The sequence below is a fragment of the Catharus ustulatus genome, chromosome 2, assembly GCF_009819885.2.
Source record: "Catharus ustulatus isolate bCatUst1 chromosome 2, bCatUst1.pri.v2, whole genome shotgun sequence".
Lineage (NCBI taxonomy): Eukaryota > Metazoa > Chordata > Aves > Passeriformes > Turdidae > Catharus > Catharus ustulatus.
The window spans coordinates 40,011,505-40,039,492 of record NC_046222.1 but is presented as its reverse complement, the minus strand read 5'-3'; the positions used below and the strand labels follow the sequence as shown (position 1 = coordinate 40,039,492).

General features: G+C 43.5%; 1 protein-coding gene across 1 annotated transcript; it reads right to left on the bottom strand.

Moving 5' to 3' along the window:
* Positions 1–1,783: 1,783 nt before the first annotated feature.
* Positions 1,784–26,936, bottom strand: PANX1 (pannexin 1). Its single transcript, XM_033053097.2, has 5 exons — positions 26,721–26,936; positions 16,828–16,967; positions 8,034–8,257; positions 5,853–6,523; positions 1,784–4,227 (listed from the first exon to the last, which is right to left on the bottom strand). Exons 1-5 carry the CDS (start codon positions 26,899–26,901, stop codon positions 4,142–4,144), a joined length of 1,302 nt encoding a protein of 433 aa, XP_032908988.1. The 5' UTR covers positions 26,902–26,936; the 3' UTR covers positions 1,784–4,141.
* Positions 26,937–27,988: the final 1,052 nt, after the last annotated feature.

Genomic DNA, 27,988 nt, shown 5'->3' with positions numbered 1-27,988 from the left:
GCAAAGAAGCCTTGTTCTGAGCTGTGCAGCAGCACATACTTCTCTCATCTCAGCTGTATTTCTCTCATCTCAGCTGAGTTCAGATAAGAGTGAAAAAGCAAACAAAAACCCCAATTCTTTTGTTGCTGGTTGGGAGATTTCACATGAGGTTGTAAGTGTGCAAGAGTTAAAGCAATTCAAAGGTAGCACAAGCAGAGTGACCCCAGGCTGTTTTCATCCCTGGACTGCTAACCCATTCAAATGCCCTCAAAGGCACCTAGCACTTTCCCTGGACTCTGTGGGGAAGTGAGAATCTGATTTAAGGGGACTAACTCAGCAGCCCCTGGGTTGGGTGGGAGCTCATTTGTAGGCCAGGAATGTTGTTTGCATGGTGTTTGTTTAATCTCAATTATTATAAAAACCTTGAGATGACTCACATCAAAAATCTGAAGAAACAAGAGAGAAGATGCAAATTTTACTACCTAAAAAGATTAAATAGTGTTATAGTGCGAATTCTTTGTTGCAGTCCTTCAGGGGAGGGTTGATAATATGACATGAACCAAATAGATGTTTGAAATGTAATGATATAAAGCCATAATATTTTCATTACATTGTGTCACTTCAGAAATATACTTTTCTAATGTTTAATAGGAGTAATTACTTTTTAGCACTACACTAATAATTTAGTATATTAAGTCAAATATTCCATTATGAGGAAAGCAACTTCTGGAGCTTCTGTCCACACAACCTGCATGACAGAAACACACAAACTGCTTTGAACCTACAGCTAGATTTTCATTTGTGCCACTCTCACACGGTCTGTGCAAAGTAGCGCTCAAAGAAAAGATTCCTAGAAAAGTTATTGCAGTGTTCTGTGACTCACCTGTGCCTGCACTGGGGGCTAAAGCCCTCTTACCACCTCCATCTTCAAAAAACCACTCACAACCCAATCTCTGTCTTTCTGTTCACAAAGTGCAGTCAGGACATCCTTTGTTGATGGGGCTCTAGGCACAGGCACTAAACTAGTCAACAAAGCTGCTATTAAAACTTACACTGTTCCCAATAAGGAAAAAAAAGGGACATAAAGTATGTTTTTATTCTAAAAGTGACTGACAACATGCAGAGGCAGAAAAACAGCAGGGTACAGCTACTTTTAGAGGCACTCCATCTGCTAATGGAAGAAACATTTTTACTTGCTCTCTGCAGTTTGAATTTCAAGTTTTTAATCTCACAAAAGCCATTGTAAGGCAAAGCATGTGCAGAGGAACTAGCTGCAACTCTCCTGCATTTAGAAGATTATTAATACCCAAGTGGTGGAGAGAAAAGGGGCAAGAGGGAATGGCATGGCTCAAACTTGAACCTTGACATTGTCATTTTACCTTCTGGAATATTTAAAAGAGGATAGATGTATGTACCTGTTTCTAGAAAGAGTGTAGTGATTAAGAGGCTGAAGACAGACTCTTTTTCATAAGACCTAAATTGGAACTCAGCCCAGCTTTTGAAAATGGCAGAACACAGCAGAAGCAGTGCCACTAAAATAGAAGTAGAACTGAGGTGGGCAGTTCAGAAACACATCTTAAAACAGGAAGACACAGCTGAAAAGTATGTGCTGAGACTGTGGCCAAGTTGTAGATAGCAAATTGCATTGTGGATATGCTATTTATCATGTGCTGACATTTTCTGAATAGTTTTTTCAAAGTTGAACAGATTTTGAACCAATTCATGTTGCTCTGACAATTTTATGAGAACAAAAATTAAAAGAGCAGAAATATAACCACTGTCCAAAATGTTTTCTCTGTGTTTAGCATCAGACCATATGTATTTGCAATATGGCAACACGTGACTGTTCCTGAAACCTTCCGATGCTTATGCTGTTGTAGTTCACAAAATTGATTTTATTTTAACAAAGAGGATTTTATTTTAATAAGGAGGATTGACAGGCATTTTATTAAACACTTCAGAAGACAACAACAAATTTACTGCAGCAAGTCATACTTTAAAATACAAAAGGGGAATTAGTAAAAAGTTAGGTACATATCCAACATGAAATATGAATATGTGGCTTTCAGGAGCTTGGAATTTTAAAGACTGAGAATTCTACTTACATCAAACAGTTCAAACACATCCACATCACAAAATCTTAGTATTGCACTATAGCTCCCTGCCCAAGACACACAAAGTGCACCTGCACTGCCTACATACAGAGGACCACCAGCAACACATCAGCACAGCCAGAGAGAATCTAGGCAAGGTTAAAGGGACGGTAGGCTTTGTGGCAGAAGTATGGCAGTAAAATTCAGCAGTGTGGGCAACCAGTGTCCAACATAAGCCCTGTTTTGTGCTGGTAGTGCAAGAGACATTAGGATTGCAGCTGTGCTGCTGTCCTGTGCAGAGGTAGCATAAAACTGTGGCTTAAAAGACTTATTTTAAAATAAGGCTTGTCTTAGTTCAAAGCCATAAGAAAACTGAAGAGTTCTTGTAATGCTAGCCCTAAGTGTAGCAGCAGCACTTTCAGATCCACTTGTTCAACAGCAGCTGCTAGATGCAAGATTTCTCTGAAATCTGCTGCAGCATATAGAGTTCTGTGCAAAAACAGTAACACTGATTACTCCTGTTTGCCCCTCATTCACCATATGGAGAATGCCAGCAGATGAGAGCACAAAAGTGGGTTACACTAAGGAACTGGAAACTGGAAGTCCTATCTAGCTATAAAAGAAGTCCTCCTTTGTTTAAAATGCCAACTTGGAAGAGGTGACATTGGTAGAAGGTAAGTTCATTTCACTTATATGGACAATACAGAAAAATAAGTCAGTATATCACATTTGTGAAAGATATACACTGCCACTATGGTGCTTCACCCTCTACCCACCTCACCTTGCATCTAATATTTCAAGACAAAGGTCATTCTAATATTTAATGAAGGTTGATATCTTGGGCAGACGGGACAACATTAAAGCTGAATTCTACTCTCCCGAAACAGTCCAATAACAAATTAATGTACAAACACTCCCCCTTATTTTGTCTGTTCCAACACACAAAGCATCTTTAATTAAAATATAGTCACAGTGTCTGGGGGAGAACAACCTTTCATATTATTAGTATTTAGATCTACTTCACCTTGGCTGCTGGGTGCTTGGCCCTGCAGAGGCATTTGGTGCTACTTTAATACAAGTTAGTTTGTCTTCTAGAGTGTGGTTTGGAAAACAGCACAACTAATATTGAATTTGATACTACAAATATGTTGAGAAAAATTTTACACATAAAAACATTACAACATAAAAAAAACTTCGACAAACCATTACAAAAATAGAATCAACTTCACTGATCTTCAGTCTAAAACTCCAAGGTGGATTTGTTAGACACGAAGACCGAAAAACTGAGGGCTAGAAATTAAACCAACACTCAGCTTACATTTTGTAAAAATTACATTTTGTAAAAAAAGTGTTAAGACATTATTAATTTATTAATACATAGAAAATTAAAAATCCCTAATATTTACAGCAGTACCTTTTGAACACTAGAACTGTTTGTAGTTTCTTTTCCACCAGTGTCAAGTACTGGGATCAAGTACCCAGACATGAAAGCTGGGATGACCGGCTGAACAGAATAACCTCTATTTTTCCAATGAAGACACAGCCCATATCAGTGGCAGCCACCATCTGGGACAGATTAACCAGACTCATTATAAAACCCCACCCCCAGCCCCTCTTTTCCAGGTCAGAGAGCCCAAAGTTACCTTAATTAAACCCCAGAACTGAGATGGCCACAGGTGCAGAGCAACACCTCAGAAAGCAATGTGGCCATATCTTTTTGCTACCTGCAGGGTTCTATTTCCCATCCCATCAGCATGGAGTGAGCTCTGTTCAGCTGCCAGCTTCAGCTGCATTCAATGCACATCACTTGTTACTCACAACAGAATTGTTTTGTTCTTGCTCCTCCCTGTGTGTGGTTTGATTTTTTCAATAAATAACGGACGTGTACAGCATGATTTTTTCAGGCACATGACTCCTGATCATTATATAACAAATAGTCTGTAAACCAGTTTGGCCTCTGGGGAACTGTCAGGAGATTGAGAACGTTGCATTCAACGAGCAGCACCTTGCCCTGAGCGCAGCAGAGGCAGAGGAGGCTGCAGGCTCCTGGCTCCTGCAGCTGGGAAGCATCAGCATGAAGAATCTATAAGTCTTTGGCGAAGCCTCTTGTCTTCTCTTGTATTCGCACTGCCACTTGCATCACGGTCTGCCAGAACTGAGGAGAAGGAAAACTTTTAGAAGAGGAAGGGCCATCAAACCACTCGACACCTTCTGGTGCACAAAGGAGCTGCCACCATGCCCGTGCTGCCTCCACTGTCCCACGCCCAGCACCAGGGTGCCCTGCACATCACTCTCTCAAAGCCAGCATGCACCACTGGTTTGCTAACAGCCCCTAATAAAGACATGCTGACACCACAAGGGACAGAGGAAAAGATAATGAGGTGTGGGCGAAGCTTTGCTGATGGGTGGCAGAGCCTGCAGCTGTCCCCAGGCACAAGGAGAGGGGCTGCACCAGACCAAGCTGGTCATGAACTCAGCAGCTTCTTTCTGCTTTTTAAGAGTCAAGCATGAGTTTGTTCTGATCTGGGCAAAAATAAATCTTTGAAGTGTTTTCCTGAGATGAAGACAATCTCAAAAATTCTGTTTTCAGATAAAATGAGTCAGATTTTCTATTAATTTTTCAGCCACCTTAGGCTCCTATATTTTGCATCCAAACCCACCTATCATTTAAAAAATGGGCAAATCTGAGACAAAAACTATATGCTGTCAGAATTAATCTGAGCTGCTGCACAAGAGCTGGCTGCCAAAAGGGCTTCTTCTGGTTCAAAAGTAATTCTTGCTTGACTGTTCTGAATTATCCTGTTGTATAAGTTGACTTCTCTAATCTCAGCCTACCACAACTGCTTGACCCAAGTACAGAGGAACAGCTAACCCCTGGGTACTGATGCTTCTTTTTTTATTAATTACAGGGCATAGCTTTCTGAAAAGAAAATAGATTTATTCTTTTCCTGCCTTTAAACAGCTCTTTAACTTTCCCTCAGCATTGTGCTCATGTACTCAGGTAGCTTCTAAATATTTTAAAGCATCATCACTTTTGGTTTATACCTCCCCTGGATATTTGGCTTCTCTAATTCTGCACTTGAGGAAGAAACTGGTTTCACAATTAAGATATGTCACTTTTTAGGGCAGAATCTGAGACTGCATCTTATATGAGTGATTGCTCAAGCTGACAACGGGACTGATGGGATATCCACTGCTGCACCAATCCAGACTGACTTGGACCATTTTGATAAAAATCTCTTTACAGAGAGATTGCTCTCTATCAAAGCAGGAACAGGAGTGTGTTCACTGACCCCAGTCCCATTTCCCGTCCTTTGTCATTTTCTGTTCCTCTGCCAGCAACATTTCTGAGCATCAGACATATTTTTATATTCACCCAAGACTTCTGCCAGAGCCTGAATAGAAGCTCTGGCAGCAGTACAAGCAGCAGTTATTACATTTTGGAGCTAATTTCTGAAGAAAAGTCCTGAAACCACCAGCTTTCTCACCAGAGCTGCTTCAAGCACAGCCTACCCTAGAGCTCTCCTACTGTGCAGGGGGTCTTAAGCTGTTCAAGTTCAAACAGCTGGAGCCTCTTAGTGCCAGAGCAGAGATGTCAGCAAGGACCACCAACCCAACAAACACTTCAGGGTTTAGTTGTGTCACAGACCTACACCACCAGAGTCTTCTGAGGTTACAGCACTTAAACAGAAGGCAACACAGCAAAGACTACGCAGGTCCATTATCTCACAGAACATATTAATAAGGTTTTGGTAGGAATACACATCTAGATCAGCTTACCTTGTAACTCTGTTGCATCTTTTTCCAGCCCTTCTGTACTTGTTTCTTCAGGCTTCTCTAACTCAGCAGTCCCTGGCTTCCCATCTATGGTATCAGTCTTAATAGTACCAAGGTTTACCAAAAGCTGCATGACATCAAACTTCTCAGAGACTGCAATGTTCTCCAGCACTTTAAGGCATTTAAATGATTTAAGTTCACTCACGTTTTCCTCAAGAAAGAGGAGGTAAAGGCTTAAGTCATCAAAATGGTTTGACTTAAGTTTCAGTACATCAAAAGTTGGCAAGATTTCATACACTTTGAGGATACCTGAATTCCACCTCCATGGAACAAACATTGCATACACTACCAGGGGCATCACCAGCAGATAGACTATCAGGTTAATATAGCTGAGTACCTTGAAGACACCAACAGCAATAAGCTTGCACTGAACCACTTCTGGAACAGTTGTGTCGTTCTTTAGGATCCCAGTTTTGATAGTGCAGAGAAACTCATCACTCAAAGAGGAAAGACTAATGTAGTAGCCCAGATAGAGGCATGCGATGAAAATAATTACTAGTGTGAGCAAACGGCATGTAATGTATTTAATTATTAAGCACTTGGAATTCTTTTTTGTCTTCAGGTATTGCTCCACAATTGGGTATTTAAAGTAGCTTTCAGATATTTCCCACAAACTGAAAAAGAGAGAAAAATAAATAAGATCATACAGAACAGATGCTGCAGCATTCACCTACCTCAAATACCAACAAAACCTAATAATCTAAAAGAGATAAAAGATTGGAAACCTTCTTATAATTGTAGAATCACAGTATGGTTTGCATTAGAAGGGCTCTTTAAGCATCATCTATCTACAATCAATTTCCCTGCTCTGCCATGGACAGGGACACCTTCCACTAGAGCAGGCTGCTCAAAGCCCCACCTAACCTGGCCCTGAGCACTTCCAGAAGTGGGGCACCCACAATATCCCTGGGCAACCTCTGCCAGCCTCACCATCCTCACACAGAAGAATTTTTTCCTCATGCCTAATCTAAACCTACTTTCTTTCAGTTTAAAGCCATTCCTCCTTGTCCTGTCACTATATGCCCCTCTAAAAACCCCCCTCCACTTTTTTTGTATATCCCTTTTAGGTACTGGAAGGTGCTTTAAGGTCTCCCTGAACCTTTCTCTTCTTCAGTCTGAACAACCCCAGCTTTCCCAGTCTGTATCCGTAGGAGAGGTGTTCCATCCCTCTAAACATCTAGGTAATCCTCCTCTAGACCTACTCAAACATGTTCACATCCACTTATTGAGGGAAATCAAGGGTAGTTTTATTGAAGTCAATAGAACACCAATAGAATAGCAGACAAAGGAAAAATATCAACATTCTAATACCGAAAAGTTGCAAACTTTTTAACTTTCTTAACTTTGTTAAGAAACAAAGAGTTCAAAAACTGGAAAATGAAAAAAAAATTTACAGCCCTCAAAAAATTATTTTTGTTCAAGTACAAAACAGGAGCAGTAAGCAAATACACGTGGAAAAGCAGGCTCTCCAAGCACTTGTTCAATAATAGCACTAGAAGGCTTTTTACTTGTCAAGACCTAACTCCACATTTCAAGAAGAAACCCAAGTCCCCATTGCACTACTTGTACCTCCACATACAGAGAGAAACAGGTACCCTGACCTAGAAGAAAGCAGGAACTGGATCTGGTTGAAACAGTGCACCAACTTGATCATAAGGGGAGGGGATCGCTTTTGTGGGTTTTGATGTTTGGGTTTTTTAATCTTTTTGTTTTTTACCAGAAACTTTGCAGAGCTAGATCTCAAGGAACAGGAGATGACAAGTAACTTGACAGCGTGCAAGCAACTGTCAAGAACATTGAGAACTGAGGACTGAAGTATCTCTTTTCTTACTCTGTAATGGGCAAAACTACTTAACACCTACTGCAACTAAAGAAATCAGAACATCTCAGGTAATATGCAATCTGAAGAGCTCATTACATGTTTTCTTTGAAAAAAGAAAATGGTAAGTTCCAGCTCCAAGTGCCAAAGTAATCATTTCAGCTATCTTCTTTTTTCCAACCAAACTTAAAATTGTGTCAGGTCACCATTCAAACCTTTGCAATAAATTTCTAAGGGAGCACAGATGTCACATCTGTTATGAACTTGAAGAAAAAAGCAGAGAGAGCCAAGCCCCAACATCTCACCTCTGTGTCAAGTTCTCATTAGTAGCTGGAATCAAATCAGTAGGGTCCCTGGGGTCTCCACTTCGAATGCTATTAGCAGCTTTGATTGCCCTGTTATAGGCTTTGTCAAGTTCTTCCATGATAAATTTCAGGTCTGAGGAAAGGTGAGGTGCTGCAGTGAAGCGCCAGAACAAACATGGTAGATACAGCAGGATAGCAACAAGGAGAAGGATGTATGGGAAGAACTGCAAGGAAAAAAAAACCTTGATTAGGCTTCAACTGCACAAGCAATAAGTCAGCCAATCACCATTATCCCCCCTAAGAATTAGGTTTCTTAGAGGCCTATTAAATCCCTATAATTTTATTTAAATCCTTCTACTAAAATACAATTTTGTGATTATTTGGGATATGCAGGGAAGCAAAATCTCTTTTCAAGCAGCTGCAGTAACTTTGCTGCTGCTTAGAGCTTCCCCCTACCAAAGGAAAAAAAAGCGTGCAGAATAAAGGTGCCATGATCCTGATAACATTTTCAATCCTCAGCATATTCAGAACTGCTGGAGATGACATTGAGAAAGACAACATTAACCTGGGCAAAAACAAATAGCAAAGCAAAGCAGCTATCAGAGGGGCTGACTGAAAGAAGAAGAGAACGTCACCAAACTCTCCCTCCTCAATGTGCCACCACTCATAGCAACTAAAACACTTCAAATACCAGCAAAATACTTCATGCTTTCCATTAGCTGTCAGAAGGTTAGTGGATAGAGTTGGTACAGCTCTGCCTCTGCCTGCAAACACACATCTGTTCACAGTGCATGACATCCAGGGATTGCAAAGGATGTAAGTGTGGTTGTAATACTTCAGGGTATTCAAAGATTTTCAGATAACACCTAAATGGAAACCAACACACAGGATCAGAATGGTCTGGTGTCAATGCAGCATTGAGAAGTCAGTCCTTACGTGGTCACAACTGCTTAGGGAAAGGGCTGAACCAGGTATAAAACACAAATTTGAAGTTTTTCCATCTTTCTTCTATTCATCAACAAGTAGTTTTTGCCATGCAATTTTAACTCTAATTCCTTGCAGCTGCAGGAACAATGGTGTTTTCTACATACTCAGACATCATATCCAAAGTATAAAATCATACATAACATTACCCTTACAGAGACATGATGTAAGATCTGGTTAGACAAGCATTTTTTTATGAGAATGTACTGCAAATTCAGCCAAATTCATTACATTCAGCTTTTGATAGCAAGCACACAACTCAAATCCAGCATCAGTTAATAAGGAACTTTAAATTAGTTGAACAAATATGAAACAGTTGTAAGACATCACAAGCATTACAGATATGCTCCCATGCACATTCATTGGCAAAGCTAGTGGAGATTTTTAGAGGAAGCTTGAAATCATTAATCACCGCAAGTGGAAAAGCTACACGTACATTTGTAGGTATTTAACAAGATGAAAATCTGGACCTAATATCACTATGTTAACTTGTGTTTGCATTAATCAAGAGAGATTAAAGTTTTGCATGCACAAAGTAAGTAATTTGATGTTATGGAACATTTCATTCAGGAAAATTACTTCTAATATCACCTACCATTAAAGCAAAATCCTGTGTTATTACTGGCAGTAGGAATGCATATGATGTATTAGACCTTAAATTACTGACGTCCCCTTCCCACAGCAATCCATAAAAACTGTGCACAGTTCTGCCCTCAGTACTGCCTCTCCTTCCTCTTCACACAGCAGATAACATCAGATCATCTCCCTTCTCCCAGGCCTAGCCTTCCCAATTGAAATGTAAAGCTCTGGCACGTCCGACATACTTTGGATATCTCATCAACAGCACAAGAATTTGATCTTCTTATTTATCACCGTGGAGAATGCCACCAGGTCTGAGTCCTGATGCCTTGGTTTAACCAAAACTTCATGGTTTCATGTCCAGGCTCTATGAGTCCTCTGAATTCTGTATTATGTAGAAATAGAAATGATCTCTCTTTGAACCCATCTTATAATCTCCTCTAAGCTGCTGCAGCCCATTTTCCATAGGTCTTAACAAATGCTTATATAGCTGCAAAGCCTGTTTGACTTCACTTACACCTGTGCCATTCACCTCTGAGCCACCTTCCACTGGTGCCAGGTGGGGAAAGATACAAAGACACATCTGATTTAGTAAGGAGCATCCAAAATGCCTCACATTGGTTTATACCACTTGGCTTTAGCACTCACTCATTTCAAATTTCACAGGGATAAAAAGATTAATTAATTCCCTTTCTGACCCTCAAAACTGGAAATACCGTCAGCAGTATCCCATATAATCCTAGAGATCTCTTTATCCTGAGTACTACAAGACACGTGGTAAGAGGCAAGATAGTTTCCTCACTGAAGTTACAGCCCCAAAGCTCCATTGTTCCAATCTCCACTTCTTCCTTTGTAACTTAAAAAGAATTTGGCGCATTGGCATCAGCCCTCTTGCTCCATCCCAGATGTCTTCCAATGTCCCTCTCTAGCCTACCCTCACACTGTTGCCTTAAAAAAACAGCCTCTGCCATCTCGCCTTGCACCTCCTCCTCTCCCCAACTCCTTCACCACTGTCTCCTCACCTAGAAGCATCCTGCTGCTGGGGAAAAGGCACATTTGCTATTCACACATTTGCTGGGCATCCTCTCGCCAGGCTCTCATCACTCTGAAAGCTGCAGCTTATGGCAGCATGAGTAAACTCTATGCAACTCTTTCCTGAATAGTCTCAAAACCAGAGCAGCATTAGTGCAGCTCTTTTTGCTTGCAGACAAAAGCCTGTATTTGTCATCTCTCTTCCACAGCACTTGATGCACAACTCCATCCTTCTCAGATCCTGGCTTTTTTAAAAATGAAAGATACACTTGTTCTATTTGTTAACAGTAGGCTTAGACAACCAGAAAATTGTTACGAATCATTAAAATTTAAGGTCTTGAATGACAGGCAGAAGTGAAAATGCAAAGTCAGCTGGCATCAGTCCTAGGTTTCAGAGCGACAGACTTGGGCTGTCCAGCTGATCTGACTACATTTGACAGTCAAACATAATGACTACTCATTTTAAGAAGAGGACTCCGTGGTATTTGTGCACAGACAACCACATGCCATTCACCTTTCTTTTATGGTTTATGGTTTTATGGTTTATTTGCTCCCAAGGCGCCGAACGCACAAGGAGGAAACGCCACTTCAGTCTTGGGTAGTTTGTAGCATTGAAGTAGAAGGAGGCATCACTGATCCTTTGCTGTGCAGTTATCAAGTTCCATTTCAACATATTCAGTATGAGACTGACAAAATGAGTGGTGTGTGCAGCAGGGACTCAAACTGCAGTGCCCTGTATGTTTTCTGCTATGTATTCCTGAGCTCCTGAAAGCTAAGGATGCTGGAAGCAGGTTCTCCTACCTTGCTTGGCCCTCAGTTAGATGGCACACTGAGGGGACAGCAGGCTCCCAAGGAAGCAGAGCACTTGGAAGCCAAGAGGCTGCCCCTCTACTGCTGCAGGTCATGTCACTTGACAAGCGTTTGAGCCCTGTGCACATTCCAGTTTAAGTGAATTTGTTAGAACTCAGCTACTGTTCAGCAAAGAACATGTACATGGGTAGAGAAGAAGAGGCATTTGAGCAGTCCATCTGCAGAAGCACATAAGGTATTGGAATCACAAAACTGACTTTTAAAGATGCATAAGCACCACACTCTCCCAAAGGCGAAAGATAAAATCAGACTAAAGCACAAAACAGTCTGTCATCAACAGCTTCAACTCTGCTAAGATGAAGTAAATACACAGCAAAGAAGTTAAAAGGGAATTTAAAATAACTGCTTTATAACTTCAAACATGCTTTCATCATGCAAAAAAATATATATAGCTGGAATTGGTGGAGTGACACAAAAGACATTTTCAAGGACCTAATCTACAGAAAGTTTGCCAGCGTCTGGATAAAGAGGCTGCAAGAAGATGAAAATAACTTTAATAGTATTTAGAAAACAAAAACTTTCTAATTTTACTGCATCTTGCATTTTCAGTCCCTATTTCCCCATGGCAAACACTATACAAGTGACTGAAAGCATTCTGACTTCCACCTACCTGACCATGGTCAAAGAGTAACTTCAAATAGCACAAAACTTTAGCTGCACAGTTCTGGGTAACAGCCTTGAGAAAATTAACTGGCAGACAATTAAAAGAATGAAGCACTGATGTGCCTTCACTCAACTGACATTAGAATACATGAACATGGTGAGATATCTCCCTCTTCAGTTCCAATTTTGGAAACAGCCCAAGCAAAGGCGCTGGTCCCCAAACAGGCTAATGACAGTAATTACACATATCCAGAAGCAAAGGCATTAAACTCCCCCTGGATATGATCCTATTTCTGTTTGCAGCAATGGGAGGTGTCTCACTGGTGCTCAGCAAAAACAGCTATAAATGACTGATCATTCTAAATGTGATCCTATCCTGTCTCCAAACCTACAAGTGTATCTCAAACCCGATGTGACCTTTATCACGCCTGTTACATACTTTCTGTTTTGATGCAGCCTCAAAACTGCCCTTCTCCAGTTTCAATTAGCTCAAGCCATGATCACCAGTGGAGGCTGTGATGGCTGTATCCAGTTTTTTCTGGACTTCGGGGGACAGATGACAGTGTGGCAGTCAAGGGCTGTCTGGAACAGTGACCCAGACCTCCAGCTGGTGTATTTTCAAACTGAATCTTGAACCACTGTCACATTTACCACTGAACTGTATTAACTCACAGCTTTCTATCAATACATTGTTGCTTCTCTATTATGAGTGAAGTGGATGACTCCATCTGCAACAGACTGATGTAGCTCTAGCATGACACTTTCAAAGATCTTTTTATAAATGCATCTGCATATGGATTTCCTTGCTCTGACAGCCCTTAATCTCTCTGGGAAGGGTTTAACAGGTGAAACATGAGGAGCCCTCAGACAACTAAGAAATTGTACAAACAATGACTAACTAGAACCAGGTAAAAATCGTGACAATAACTGTACCACCAATACAATTAATAACCCCAAGGTCATTCAAAGAACAACTCAAGGGTCCACAGTAAATTATGCTTCTTTTACAAAAAGTGAGGGTTTTCACATAATTTTACATCATGCATACACAAAGACTGCAGACCAACTCTCTGCATGCAATGCTTTCAGCAGATGCCAAAGCACTTCTCCTGCACTTTGAAAGATCTGAGTCAGACAACTGACCTCTCCTGGCTGTGCCACATGTGAAGACCTCTTCTTTCAGTCAGATGAATTGTTTGCCTGCATTTCATATGAGTGCAAATCTCCTTCTGAACAGCCCTCTACCTCTTCTTTGCTTACCTGTATCTTCTTTGCTTCTCCCTAACAGTAGCCTAGAAAACACAGTAATTAAAAAAATCTAGAAAACTCTTGATCATAGGCAATCCAAATTTCAGGGTTATAAAGTGGTCATCACTCAGTGTTCAACCACCCCTCAACTTGCTTGGTTGCTATCAAGAGACAGTAAGATGATTCTCACTGTCCTCCTGCTTGAGTTTTTATAAATTTCTCTGTGCACTATGGATTAAAAAGACTTCACAGTGCAGTGTCCTCCTCTTCTCCTTCACTAGACTGTGAGGACTGCCCATATACAATGGCCAAAAGCTTCTCTTCTTCTTCCAGACAAATTTTACCAAAATAATTTGTCAGGTGGAGCATTCATCTTTAGAGACAATAAGCAAACTATCTGCAAAGGGCAGGCAAATGCAAAACTCCTCCATCACCACTAACTGTCTTTACTTCTCACCTCTAGAAACCAACATATCTGTTCTGACACTTCAGACAGACACAAGAAACCTCTTAAGGGAATTAAACCTGAATGGAAAATTCCATAAGAAAAGAGGGGCAGCAAAATAGTGAAGCCTGAGCAGAGTAAGTTTCATCAATGACAAATCTGAAGAGGACTCTACGATATAATTATTTTGACAGCTCTTCCACTGACAAAGAGGAGGAAATCTTAGCATTAAACTGAGAATGCAGGCAGGACCTGCCAGTCTCTTCTTTGCGTTGATCTATCTGCAGGTATTTTGTTCATTGAATTGTGGTTTTAGTAGACAATTCATTTTGCTTCCTGCTAAGGGTTATCCAGTGTGAAGAGTTTCCAGGATCACTGGAAATTTCAGAACTCCTGTTCTCCATGGATTCAGGTCCTGGGCACCCTCTAAGAGCTTACTGACCACTAGAGAGTCAAGGAATCTAAAAGTTTGCAGTATGTTCCTTTTCAGTTTCTACTGATAAATTCAACCCCTGGGAGAGATCTCCTGGAGTAGAAAGGACAACCAGTGAAGGTGCCAAGCTTTGGGGAGCGCCCAGAACTGAAACTTACATTTTACTGTTCAAAAATCCCAGAGCAAACTTGAATTCTGAAGTAGGAGGGAGATAGTAAGGTTTCAGTTTTTCTGTAATGCAACCTGGGCTTGATAATCCTCCAGAGCAACCAGACGCTGAGAACAAAAGCAAGCCAGATTACTACAAGTTGGCTTCTTCAGTCAAGAGCTACCAGCTCCTACTTCCTCTCTGTACACACTGAGCACTGCCCCAAGAGGCAATATTCTGACAGAGCACAGACAGCATGCCACAAGGACATCCATCCATTTTAATCAGTAATGGGATCAACAACCTCATTCACCCAAAACCTTAATATAATGCCTCCCTAAGTGTTTTTTATGGAGCCTTCCAGCATGCCAATGCAGTGAGATACTTAGTGAGTCAGTTTTGAGATGCCCTGAAAACAAAAGCTCTGCTTCCCAGAAAGCAGGAAAAAAAAAGTTTTAAGTGTTGTTTTAAGAAGAACTGGGCCTAATGACCCCTGCTGTCCCTCTGTGTGCATCCCTGTCCTCACACTGCAGTCAAGTCTCCACTGACCTGAGCACAGCAATCTCCCTTTTCTCCTTAACATCACTCCCAAAAGGCTTTGCCCCAGCCATTTTTAAAATTATTATCTAGCCAAAATCCACAGACCAATGAGCTTGTGCATACTTTGCAGTGCAAGGCTGGGGGGACAACCCAAGTCATCCTGCAGAAGTGATCCCAAGCCACTCAGCAGCTGTTGGCCCTGGATGCAAAGAACAGCCTTCAGATACCAGAGTGGGAACCAAAGTTCACTGTTAAACACTGTAATGCCACTCCTTCCCTGTAAACTTGTAAAGCATGGAGGCTGATGAACAACCAGAAGTATATAAGTTAATACTGAGCTCTAACGAGCATCTGCAGCTCCCAATGTGTGGGTCAGAAGGGTGGGTGGCTAATCATGGATCTAGGAAGATGAGTCACCAGCCTTTGTTACACAGCCCCTGGCTCAGCTGTGCAGATGCACTTCCAGCAGACAGTCTGCAGGATATTTACAAGGGAACATCATATACATACAGGTCATGGAGCAACTGCAGCAATTTCTGATACAGTACTAGTCAGCAAATTAACATCATAAAATATGAGTGCTTAAGCTATTCATGGATGGAAAATAAGCAGGCTTAGTGCTATCAGCAGGTGAAATTCAACACATGAAATTCAACATAAAGAATTTGGGTTAACAAGAGCTCATTCCCTCAAGAGAAAGGGGCAGCAAAATATCCAGGCTTGCAGGTGGAGTTTCTAAGATGGTCCAGCAGCTTCGATTGGCCTCTGTAGGTCTGGCTGAAGCAAAGTCCTAACTGTGTAAGGAAGAGTTCAGGCTAGAAATCAACAAGTTTGGTTTTAATATCCATGAAACACATGCCTATTGGGACAAGGTTATCAGTGGAGCTATTTGGAGAAGCCAGCAGTAAATCCTCAATTAATGATTTGAGTCGGCAAACAAATCAGAGACAGCCTTGAACAGTCTCCCAGTGATTATACCACCAGATGACTCCATAATAAAATTTGAGGCTCAGGATACAGAAGCAAAAGCCAGAAACACAGGTGGTGCAGGTCTCATACCTGAGCTCCCTCTAGCACCAGGCTCTCCTCTACTCCCCGGTGTCAGGGCTTTATTTGCTGGGGCAAGCAATAAAAGGGCTGAGGAAGGCAGAGCACAAATTTGCAGAGCCCAACAAGCATTTCTTAGTTTGGCATCAGCACTGCTCAAGCAGGCTGAAGCTGCCTCTCGAGTTGAGTCAGCTCCAGGCACTGGCATAGCACTAACTCAGTGTGTAACTCCTGCCAAAATTCAGCTGACTGCTTTGAGCCAGCTCAAGTATCTTAAAACCTACTGCACTTTTAACCCATAAAGTAAATCTCTTTCTGTGCTTTATATGATGCTGCTTTACCTGAAGCAATAAAAGCCAGCTCATGGTTTGCCTGTGGACATGTAGAAGAGCACACTGAAGACAGGGGTTAAACCTGTTGGTACCAGTGATGAATTTCATCTCTCCCAAAATGTCAATCTGACACAAGTCCATGCACAACTGGCCAAGAGTAACACAATAAAAATATAAAATGTTTTTATTATCCTGTTTTCCTAAAATAAGCTTTTGATACAAGCCTTAAGGCAGTTGTTATGTCCTATATTCCAGTTTTAAAATAGTTCCTGGCTAAAGTTAGGTGAAGCATTCACGGGGCAACACAGCAACTTTAACATTAACCTTGCGTTAGACAACTGTGGCCTTTTATTAAAAGCAGAAAATATCTTCTCTAGTACTACCCTCTTTGGAAGTAAGGGAAAGAAAGCATTCAAAAAATAGAGTCAAGTTAAAGTCAAGGACTACATCAGAGCAGAGAAACAAGAAAAGTGAGACAAAGGTAGGTTTCAATGTAGGAATAACTTTGCCAGGAGATGGAGACCTATACATACTTTATGCAGCCACAGGGGTATGTTTTCTAAGTTGTTGTGGGATGGTTGCTTCTGCTGCACAGCTGCCCAGCAGTAGGAGTCCACATAAGCAGCTTGTCGCCAGGAGAAAGAGCTGGGTGCAAAACAGCTTATCTGAGCACCTGGGAAAACAAAGCAAAAGTTATTGCATCCTGAAAATATTTTTAAAAAAAGAAGGAAATAAGTTTAGGAAGAAAAGTGCACATTAAAGATGTTATGGTACCCAAAGTTATGAGGTTAAGCGATCAAACAAAGCATAGCAGTTCTGCAGGGAGGAGGGTCCTGAGCTCCCACTGCACCCAAAGGCTGTCACTCCCACAGGGATCCATCAGAGGCGACTCCTAAGGGTTGAGACAGCATATTAGAACACCCATCTTTTAGGCCTATTTCTGTAAGTTTTGTGGGGAATGTCACCTTACAGGCCTGTCTCACTTGCACTTAACTCAGGTCGGCCAAAGGGGAACTAACAGATACAAAGTGTGACCAGATCAGGCCAGAGGCAACAAATGCCATCACACACTATGGTGTCACCACTTCCCAAAAGCACAACCTACTGCTCACATGTCTGCTGTAACATGACCTCAAACATAATTTCTGCAGCCCAGCAGTCCTTGCAACGACGGAAAGTCAGGTTTTCCCAGGGTGCTGCCTCTGAGACTGCAAATTATTTGGAGGGGTTCAAGTTTTATCTCTGAAAACAAGGATTTCCTCATGTAATTTTTGGCAGAGAAACTGTGGCCCCAGACACCTCCAAAGGGTGCCAGGCCTCTCCTCACTAGTGCAGTGACGTGCTGTGTCCAAGATTACACATAAAAGTCATTCCCACTTAATCCCAGGACCTCCAGCTGCTCAGGAGCTCCAAATTAAGATCAAGGCTCTAACTGACAACAAGGGCAGCTATTTGCCAGCCTTAGGGGCAAATTCTGCTCTGGCCAGTCACAGGCACCAGGGGACGGCTCCCACAGCATACCTCAACCAGGAAGAGCGGCTATGGGACATGGACTATCAGTGGCTCCTCAGGTAACACCAGGATGAAGGGGTTCAACTTTCTTTGTGAAGTTTTGAGGGTGAAAGCAATTCCCCCAACACACATACACTTCCACCAGACTTTCATAAATGTTGCAACAGGACAGTCATTTCACCAAATAATTACACAAACTGGACATGGCTCTTACAGGAACATTTCTTCCAAGAGCAACACTTCCAACACTTTTCCCAATATCAAAGGACCAACGGGGAAAAACATCACTATATTTTTCCCCCCTTAACATATTCATCTAAGTTATGGTAATGGCATTGCTGTGTGTTTTATGGGAGTAAGTATGTAATGTAAGACTATCATTTATCGTGCCTTTTTCCTAGTTTAGTTTTCAGAGAATAAGAACTGCTTTCAGAAAAGGAGCCAACTGCATGTGTCTTGTAACTTGTACAGCCTCTTTACAATGTAGCACAGGCAAGGAGCTTTATGAATAAAAGCCTTTCCATATGAGTCACTATTATAATTATTTCTAGGGCTTTAGTATCACAAGGACATGTTTTGATTGTCATGGTTCGACTTGTCACCAATTTCCCTTATGGAAAACAAGTTACTGTTTATCAGAGCAGACCTCAGAGCTCATGTGATTTAGCCAAGTTGGCACCAGACAAGCACTTGCACTCCCCCAAAGGCTTGGGAGTTTTTGTTTTCCAGATGATTTTCATTAGTTGTGGAAACTCAAGAAATAATACATTGCAGGAAAAAAAAAGGAGGAAGAAAGAACGAAAAGAAAAAAACAGGCATTTAATGTCTTCTCTCCACTGGATAGGGACCATTCATGCCCTGCTCTCATCACTTAACCAATCTCCTGCTGATGGCTGCGTCCAGTGTGGAGCAGCAAACAAGTGACCCTTTCAAACGAAAACCAATGGAGTGTCCAGAAAGATGCTTTGTCTTATTCATGCTTGTGTATCCACAGAAAGAAACACATTCCATGTGTTCATTCTCATCAACGGGTGGAACACCACTTAAAGAGATGGAGTGTTTTAAAGGCAGGAGAGTGAGGAAAAAGGCATGAAGGCCCCTTCTCCAAAACTAGTGATGAAAAAGGCAGCCAGTCTCCAAAATGTCATGCGCACAACGTCATACCAGAATAGCTACAGCGATGCCAGTGCTGCAGCAGAGCAGTGACCATTGCTCACAGTCCCCAGTGCTTCAGCAGGGACACCGAAAACCTGACCTGGGAGCCAACCAGACCGAGCTCAGCCTCAAGCAGGGGAACACTCCAGTTGTTGCACTGGTTTTTAATTACAGTAATTTCACAACCATAAGGCGCACCGGACTATAAGGCACACCCCCGGGGAGTCGGTAAAATTCGCAACTTTGTAGATCAGATAAGGCGCACCGGACTATAGGGTGCACTTTTTTTGCAGCAAGGCTCCGCCCCCAGCTCCCTCCGTGCAGTTGTTGGTCGAAGCCCCGCCTCAACCCGGCAGTCATTGGCCCCCGGGCCCGCCTGTACCCAGCAGGGGTGGTGCCGCGAGCAACCAGGCCCACCTGTATCCGGCGGGGTCGGGGCATGCCCACCGCCCCTCCATGTCACCTCTCCGGGACCGGGCTATGGCTGCCGCCCCTCCATGCCACCTGCACGGGGCCAGGCTATGCCTGTAGAGGGGCCGGGGCGTGCCCGCCACCGCTCCGCCCCGCCTCCACCTGGCAGCCATGGCCCTGCCGGCTCCCCCTGCGGCTCGCAGCTCTAACTTCTCGGTAGGCAAATTTCTGAACTTTGTCCTTCAGATAAGGCGCACTGGACTATAAGGTGCACTTCCGGGTTCGGGGGAAAATTTTAGTCAAAAGGGTGCGCCTTATAGTCATGAAATTACTGTAACTGACTGCAGTCTTGTTTGTCAACGTTTGCTAATTCAAATTACAACTTTGCAGTAATGGTAGTAATGTTAGGATTCATACCGGGAAGATGTTTTTGTGCATCATCCATACAAAACACAGACCATTGCATGGCTCACAAAATGGTCACCATTTTCCATCTTTTTTTCCTTCCTTCCTTTTCTCTTCCAAAGGAGTAATAGCAGTACATATAGAGACATAATTTACTTTATGTTGGACTGTTCAGGAGGAAATTGAAAAGAAAATCTGTAGTTTCTATTGGAGAAATTTGGCAGAGGGCTACATGCCTTCCACAGACCCGCTGTGCACAGGGCTAGTTTATGAGAGCCTAATAGTCCCATGCTATCACAGGAACAGCCTCCTGGCTTGGTGACGTGAAGCCATTCCTGTCCTTTGCTCCTACAGGTAATAGCTTAGGAAAGAGAAAAGCAGTAAAAGCCTGTAACAACAGGGAGATAAAATACACAGCAAGAAGGATAAGGAATAACAAATGACTGCATTTGTCAAGCAGTTATCTCAACAGTCTTTGGCCAATTTATCCTTACCCTTGGCAACACACTTTTTTTGTAAATGTTTCCTGACACTGAATTGGCTTTGGAGAGGGAGCAGTAGGGATTTGACTTTTACTTTTGCAAACAAATGAGGATAAAAAAAATGTTGTTTTCGACGGCTGTCCTAAAGACAGACCCCCCCAAAAGAGCTGCAGGAAACTAAGGCAGCAACAGGTGTGCAGCCACGTATGATGAACTGAGACTTTTCCAAGAGTGCTAAGATTACCAGATGGAGCTGGTTGCTGGCAGCAGGAATTACTTGCAGGCATGCAACTGAGGGCAGAGTAGAAGCCTGAGTCACTGCAGCCAGTGCACAGCAAGGATGAGCTGTCACTCCATGCAACTGTGGCACATCTTCATGGGTGCTTTGCCAACAAACTTCCAGCTATTGCCCCCATGTCTGTACCAGGAACACCCTTTTTTCCCCTGCAACTGGCTCTTCCACAGCTCTTACACAGGAAATCTGTGTAAGAGAAGAAATTCTCAGAACCCCAAGGAAATCACAAATCAAAGGAGAATCCCTACTCAGTACTGGACTGCTTTGCTGGGTCCAAGGCAGGACGAGTTGACGGATCAGCACCCTCTGGCTGCATTCTTTACAAAAGAGAGGGTAAAGACAGCAAGCCAGACTGGTTTCCTCTTCAGTGGCTCAAAACCTCTCTGCTGACTTACACAACTAATTAACAAACAGACAGGACTTTCAAGAATCAATGCTAACCATAGGCTTAGCTATTTTTCTTGAACCAGGATCAAATGATTGCAGATGACAGAATTAAACCTTCAGTCAGTAATTATTTAGATTCTAATACATAGCAGTCACTGCAAAAATATTTGCATACACTTGGAGGAAAACCCGGCCATTAATTATTACTATAATTTCCCACAAGACAAAATGAACTTGCCATGATACTGAAACATCTGATTTCACCTAGCAAGAATTATGCTCTTCAGTAGCCACTAAAGAAAAACCTAAACAAGAAAATCAAGACACCCATAGACAATGTACAGACTGCTAGGCACCATCCAAAACACATCTTCCAGACCAACATTTAAAAAAAAAAAATTAAAGAATGAGAAAAGGAATCCAAATGCATCCCAAAGAAGAAACAAACGTACATGTGTACACACATGCATCAAGGAATGACCAGAGTGGAAGGCTGGGTGAAACAGAATCTACTGAAGAAGGAAGCATGGAGCAAATGGGTGCAGTGGAGAAAAGAACCTCTTCTCAGACGTACCTTCAGAGTGAGAAGTTTCTCGATTCACGGGGAAGAAGAATTGTGAATTAAATTTCCACCACTGAGATTTAAGGAAAACAAAAAAAGTTCTTCTTCATCCGAAGGAGAGGCATTACAAAACATTGGCAATGACCATCTAGCTTCCCTGCCAACATGGGTGGTACCCCAAATCTCAGGCAATACCAGAGACCAGTGATTCTTTTTACATTTCCTCTGGTAGCTAAAGCAGCTTACCATCATTTACAGGAAATGTAAAGCTGGCTCTATAGGAATTAAACAGAAAAATCTTACCAACAGCTGAAGATGCTCACCCAGTGCCAGTTTAGAATTTGATATTAAAGCAAATGTTTTTACAAGTTTGTCCTGGCTGACCAGGTAGGAACTGCCTGATGCTGGAATTGCTGCTCTTTCCTGAGCACTCCCCTTACATCCCAAAGAGCAGCACAGGGTATCCTGCTGGGATCTGCTGACAGAAGTCCTCAGCCTGTCTGGCTGCTCTGGGCTGAGGTTGCTCACACACTTGTCTCAGTTCTTCATTCATGCCCTGGGTTTCACAGCATCCTGCTGAATTAAATGCAAGTTGTGCAAATGTCAACCATTAGCATACAACCTGCTTCAGCAGCACTGGGAGGGGTTTTTCCAGCTCTCAGCCAGCAGCTGCCATAGTTATAGTCTTTGGCTTAATAACACCCAACCCAACTTTAGCCCCCAGCTCTCAAGAAGTCACAAGATAGGATTATTTCCTAACAGCCTCCCCATGAACTTGAGAACATGAAGGCAGAGGGACATCAGCAGAGAGGACCAGATGGGGTAGCAAGAGAGGAAAGGACCCAAATTCAAGAGTTAAGACTGTTTTTTTTCAGTATATTTGTAGTGATTTAGTCTCACAATTGGGTTTCTTTTTTTTCCATTTTCTGTACCTTTTATTCTCATGACTGCTTCAGACACGTGATTAACTTACATAGAAAGATACAGGCCCAGCTGGACGTGCAATAAGAAGCACTGATGCCATTGTGGCTCCTACAAAAGCTTCTGGGATGCAGCACCCAGAACTCACCACTAAGACCCTTCACTCTGTGTTTTCTGCCAGCCAAAGCCCCTCAAATCCCACAGGCAACTGCAAGGATGGAAACTAAAAAAAAAAACAAACTGGGTGAAAAAAGTACCCATAAATTAGGTGGAAAATGAGCAGGGCAAGTAAGGATTGTCACCACTGGGCAAGTCCAAAGTGGTCAATGGGGACATTAACCCCATGGTGTGCAGAGCATAAGGCAGGGCTCCTTCCCACCTCTGAGCACCCTCCAGAACGGTAAGATGCACCAGAGAGCACCAGTGGGAAATAAGATTGTTTTAGAGCAGCAAATCTCCATTTTGACAGATTCATGCAGATGCTGCGGGTTGGCCCATGGTCTGGTACTTCCTAGCCACAACTGATAAGCCAGCAGCACTACCCAAGCCTTAATTATTATTATAACCACATTTCTCAGCTATCTTTACTCAACATGTGATGGTTTCTGTAATGGTTTACAAGGAGTTTTCTTATATGATAAAATCGAGATGCTAAAACATGTGGTTTACTTAATCCCAGCTATGTATGAGCCATGCACAGCCAAGACCCAAACAAATATGTTTTAAGGGCTGCTGTGGCCACCACAAAATTCCTTTCTTCTCCACTCTCTCCCTCCCTTCTTGTGTCCCTTCCCATCCATCACCTCCCACAGGAGGCTGCATGGAATGCAGCCAGCACAGGCTGATCATTGCACAGCTGTGCCTGAAGCTGTTGCATGTCACCATTTGGTGACAAGCACACATGAGCAGTTCAGCGTTGCCCTCCTACAGAAAAAAGATGAAAATATTTGATGTTGAGTGGACAGCTCTCACATCTGCTTTTCTTTCACCAAGACGGCCATTGATACTTTTTCCAGAACTAAGGTGAATTTTGGCAGAGGCCAAAATGAAGCAGCTCATTTCGATTTCCTCTCTGCTCATCTGACTGTGTCTGCTTAGGGCTGCAGCCTCCTGCTCCAAGCAGCACCTTGGGAATAAATATCTAAGTTTTCAGCCAAGCTGTCTACAGTAAGAAAACTCATCCTGCAATACACACAATCTGGGTTCAGAAACTGCAATCTCAAACCTGAGTTAGAGCTGTTCTTGCTAAAAATCACACAGATAAAATCTATTAATTTCTGGCTCATACACTGCTGAGGGTGCCCCATCTTTCAGGGTTGCTTTTTTTCCCCTTTTTTCCCTGTTTATTTTCCCTGCTTTAGTTATATTTAGATGGTTTCTGTTACCACACTACCTGATCACCTTTAGTATAATTTACCCAATAACTGTGAAATAATATAAGGAAATAATATCAAGCCACAATATAAGGAATATACATGTACAACATAATCCTCACAATCCTATTGTTATTTCCATTTCCCCATTCTCAGGGTATATATATAATTGCATAAAGTTATGTGAAATTGTGTAAAATAGGTCTAGCTGCAAAGAGGTAACAGGTGCAGGATTTCAAGCAGCAAAGATTCACAGGGATAGCAGATGACAGCTCAATCACTGCTTAACTACTACGAGAACTAGCTTAAAATCCTCACAAAACTACAGCTCACCATGGGTTTCTAAAATCTAGCCAAAAGTAAACTCAGGTTAGTTCTCCTCCTGCCCCTGAAGAATGCCAAAGCGGGATGCAGGCACTAACCCCAGAGTTTCAGCACTGCTCACTGTCTGGGTGCTGCAGCTGGATTTTCCACACCTCCAGCAGAGAAGTCCTCTGTGATTCATCTGGAATCTCATTTATTTCCTGAAACTCTCACCAAAACTAGAAGTTACTTGGTGGCTTCACAAAACTTCCATAGCCTTTGTAAACATTTTAATAACTTCGTACAATTAAGAGCAGCTGTAGGAGGGAAATTGCAGGTGTCTGACACCACACTGCAATGGAACAGCAAAGCAGGGCAGGAAGGGAAGGTGACAGGAGGAGGTGCCAAGAGAGCCCGAGGTGGGGAGAATGCAATTATCCCAAGAGAAATAGGAGCTGAGCATTCATTTTTGGAAAGGGTGTTCTGTTTTTGTACTCTGAGGCAGGTATTTCAACCAAATTTCCACTTTCACATTCACCTCTGAGTTGTTCTTTTTCAGACTTAAAAATAGACCCTGACATTTTCCCCTCAGTTTAGCACTCCTGAGCTTTTTCAGAGCGTGATTACATCACAAAGTGTTTGAAAACAAACCTTGCTGTCTATTATATCACTGGCTGAACACTACAGCACAGACAACCAGGCATTCCCAGCCCCAAAAATCCTCAGTGCTTGCCCAAATGCCTTAATGGAAGCAGTTCTGGGCTGTCCCATAAGCATCCAGCCCACTGAGCTGCAAGGACTGTGTGGGAAATAGGTGACAGCTGTCACAGCAGCATGGCTGATTTACTATCACTTTCTGTATGGACACCACGTGGTGCAGTTTCACACATGCCCGGAAATAACAACAGCAAGTACTTCTCATACTTACTTGCATATTTATTTCTCAAATAAAAAAGCACAGTTTTCAACACAATGTTTTCTTCTAACAGGTTCTCAGGATCATAAACAAAAAGAAACACTAGCAAGATGCAGCCCACGTTTCTGTTCTTGCTTTATGAATCTACTGTACTCACAGATTCAATTCAAAATAGTTTAAATATTGAAATCATTGAAAGATAAGGACTTAACTAATCTGAAGAAAGGCACAAACTCTGCAGTTCAACTGTGTTTTTGATCTTTGTGTAAGGGAGGAAAATGAGAGAAATAAAAGAAACATTATACAGGCACTGTTTCAAACTGGATCCAGCGCTTCTAGAATAGAAGTACAAAGAAGAATTAAGGGACCCACATAGAAACTACTGTATGGAAACGCAAACACTCTTTTTCATTCTTTTAAGAGTAAGAAATGTGTATATATCAGTAGCAGATCTAAAACTAAAAGCAGCAGGTTAGAGTACAGAAACACAGATATATCCATCCAGTTTCTGGATGAACAGAGCTGCCACAGGGCTCAGACCTGGTCTCAGAATTCCCAGTCTGGCTGTCCTTCACTCCCCTGCAGAAGTGATGTGGTGTATATCTTGTGCAATAGCTTTTTGTAAATATAGCAATCTGGGACATCTTATCTCTTAAACAATCTGGTATGTGACTAATGCTATTCATGACAGCTTTGCACAGATTCACCACTCATTCAAAGTCCCATTCCAATTTCCACTCCCCTGACACGCACTTGACTCAGTCCTGTAGATGATGGAGATTAGGTATGTATCACTGAATAAATAAACAGGTACATGAAGTAAATCGAACTATTTCTTTGAAAGGCTTGAAATCCTGATTCACCCCATCTCAAAATGGATAGCATTGCTTATTCACCTTTGAAATCTTCATTCATATAGTGCTATACTTAGCAAATCATAGAAAGGCTTGGGTTGGAGGAAACCTTAAAGATTATTTTGTTCCACTCCTCACGTCAAGGGCTCCTGCATGATCACTTTTATAACTTGGGGAGGTGGGTAAATAAAAAAACAGTAAAATAATTGGGGAACTTGGCCTTTTACCTATAAAGCATAGTTTCATCTACCGAGTCACAGCAAAAATTGAAAACTGAGTTGGAACAGCTGCAGGAGGGTAGAGGAGCAGTGGGGAGTTTAGAGAGCTCTCCCACTGCCCGTGACCCCAGCGAGCCGCCCGCAGCACAAAGGCAGAGCTCTGGCAGCCCTTCTCCCGGCCCTGACAGCTGCAGAACAACACCGAGATCCTGCTGCCAAACACGCCGGGAGCGGCAGCGGCCGGGCAGCTCCGGGAGCACATCCTGGCTGCTCCAGCCTGGACCGCGCTGGGAGACAAAGGACGCCAGGGCTCCAGCGCTCCCCGTCAGTCCCACGGGAGAAGATGCGCTGACAAGGCTCCTGCTCGGCAGGTGGTGGAAGAACGGCGGCCAGGCAATGCCCAGCGAGGAGGAGGGCACGGGCAAGCCGGGGAGGGCCGGCCGGGAAGCGCGGCACACCTGGATGAGGTGTGCCAGGGATGCTCTCCGGGACGGCTTTTCCGGGAAGGCAGCTTCCCTTGCCTCCCTTCCCGCGGCCCGAAGGCGCCCTCAGCCCTGCCCCGAGCGGGAACCCAGCCGGAGCCGAGCCGGCAGCTCCCGCCCCGCCGGGCCCTTTGTCCGCCGCGAACCTACCGATGGACACCTCCTGGGCGAAGGCCAGGGAGATGAGGAGCAGCGGCAGCCCCACGGCGATGCAGGTGACGATCTTGTCGAGCGCCAGCTCCAGCCGCAGCCCCTTGAAGCGCGTCTCCGGCGGCTCCTTCAGCAGGAAGTCGGAGAAGACGTACTCGGTAGCGATGTGCGCGATGGCCATGGCGAGCACGGCTCGGCACGGCTCGGCTCGGCTCGGCTCGGCTCGGCTCGGCTCGGCTCGGCTCGGCTCGGCTGCGCTCGGCTCGGCTGCGCTGGGCCACGCTGGGCTGGCCTGCCCCCGGCTGAGCTGGGCTGGGCCCGCTCGGGAACGCCCCCGCAGCCCGGCCCGGCCCCGCCCGGCGAGGGGCGCGCAGCGGCGGCCTGCAGGTCAGGGGAGGGACTGCGGCACGGAGCTGCACAGCGTCTCGGCTTAGCAGGGACTTAAGGATCATCTTGCTTCAGCCAGGGACGCCTTCCATAGGCCAGATGCAGCCTGGCCTTGAGCGCCACCAGGGATGGGGTATCCACAGCTTCTCTGGGCTGCCTGTGCCGCGTGTGCCACCATCCTCACAATAAAGAATTTCTTCACAGAATCTATTCTAAACCCACCCTCGTTCGGTTTAAAGCTATTCCCCTTTCTCCTATCGCTGCATATCCTTGTAAAGTGTCATTGTCCCTTTTTTCTTATAAGCCCCCTTGGGTACTGGAAGGCCTCAGTAAGCTCTGTCTAGTGTCTTGTCTTCTCTGGGCTGAACAATCACAACTCTCTCAGTCTGTCTTCTAGGAGAGTTGCACCAGCCCCTGCACAGAGCGTCTTTGTGGCCTCCTCTGGATGTGCTGTGGCATGTCCATGTCTTTCTTGTGTTGGGGGCCCCAGAGCTGGACACAGCACTCCAGGTGTCAACAGAGCAAAGTGGAGGAGCAGAATCACTTCACTTGGCCTGCTGGCCACACTCTGATGCAGCCCACGATGACATTAGCTTTCTGCACTCTGAGCAGTTTGCTCATGTCCAGCTTTTCATCCACAAGAACCCAAGCGAGGGAGACTCTCAGTGTGTTCTCCCCGTCTGTATTCATGTCTGTGGTTGTCTCTACCCAGGTACAGTGTTTAAACAGAGACTTAAGTTTGTGCCCATCAGCTCAGGTCACCTTGCCAGGCACTGCCAAGAACAACCTGACTCTGTCCATTCTACTCTTCCATCAGCTGTTTGCACACACTATGGAGAGCCTCTGAGGCTCTTTCTGCAGGGGGTGATGAGCCCCAGCTG

Coding starts and splice junctions, on each gene's coding strand:
- PANX1 (XM_033053097.2), bottom strand. CDS start 26,901: ATGGCCATCGCGCACATCGCTACCGAGTACGTCTTCTCCGACTTCCTG. Junction 16,968..26,720: donor CGCCCAGGAGGTGTCCATCG/GTAGGTTCGCGG, acceptor TTGTTTTCCCAG/GTGCTCAGATAAGCTGTTTT. Junction 8,258..16,827: donor TACCCCTGTGGCTGCATAAA/GTATGTATAGGT, acceptor TTTTCCTTGCAG/TTCTTCCCATACATCCTTCT.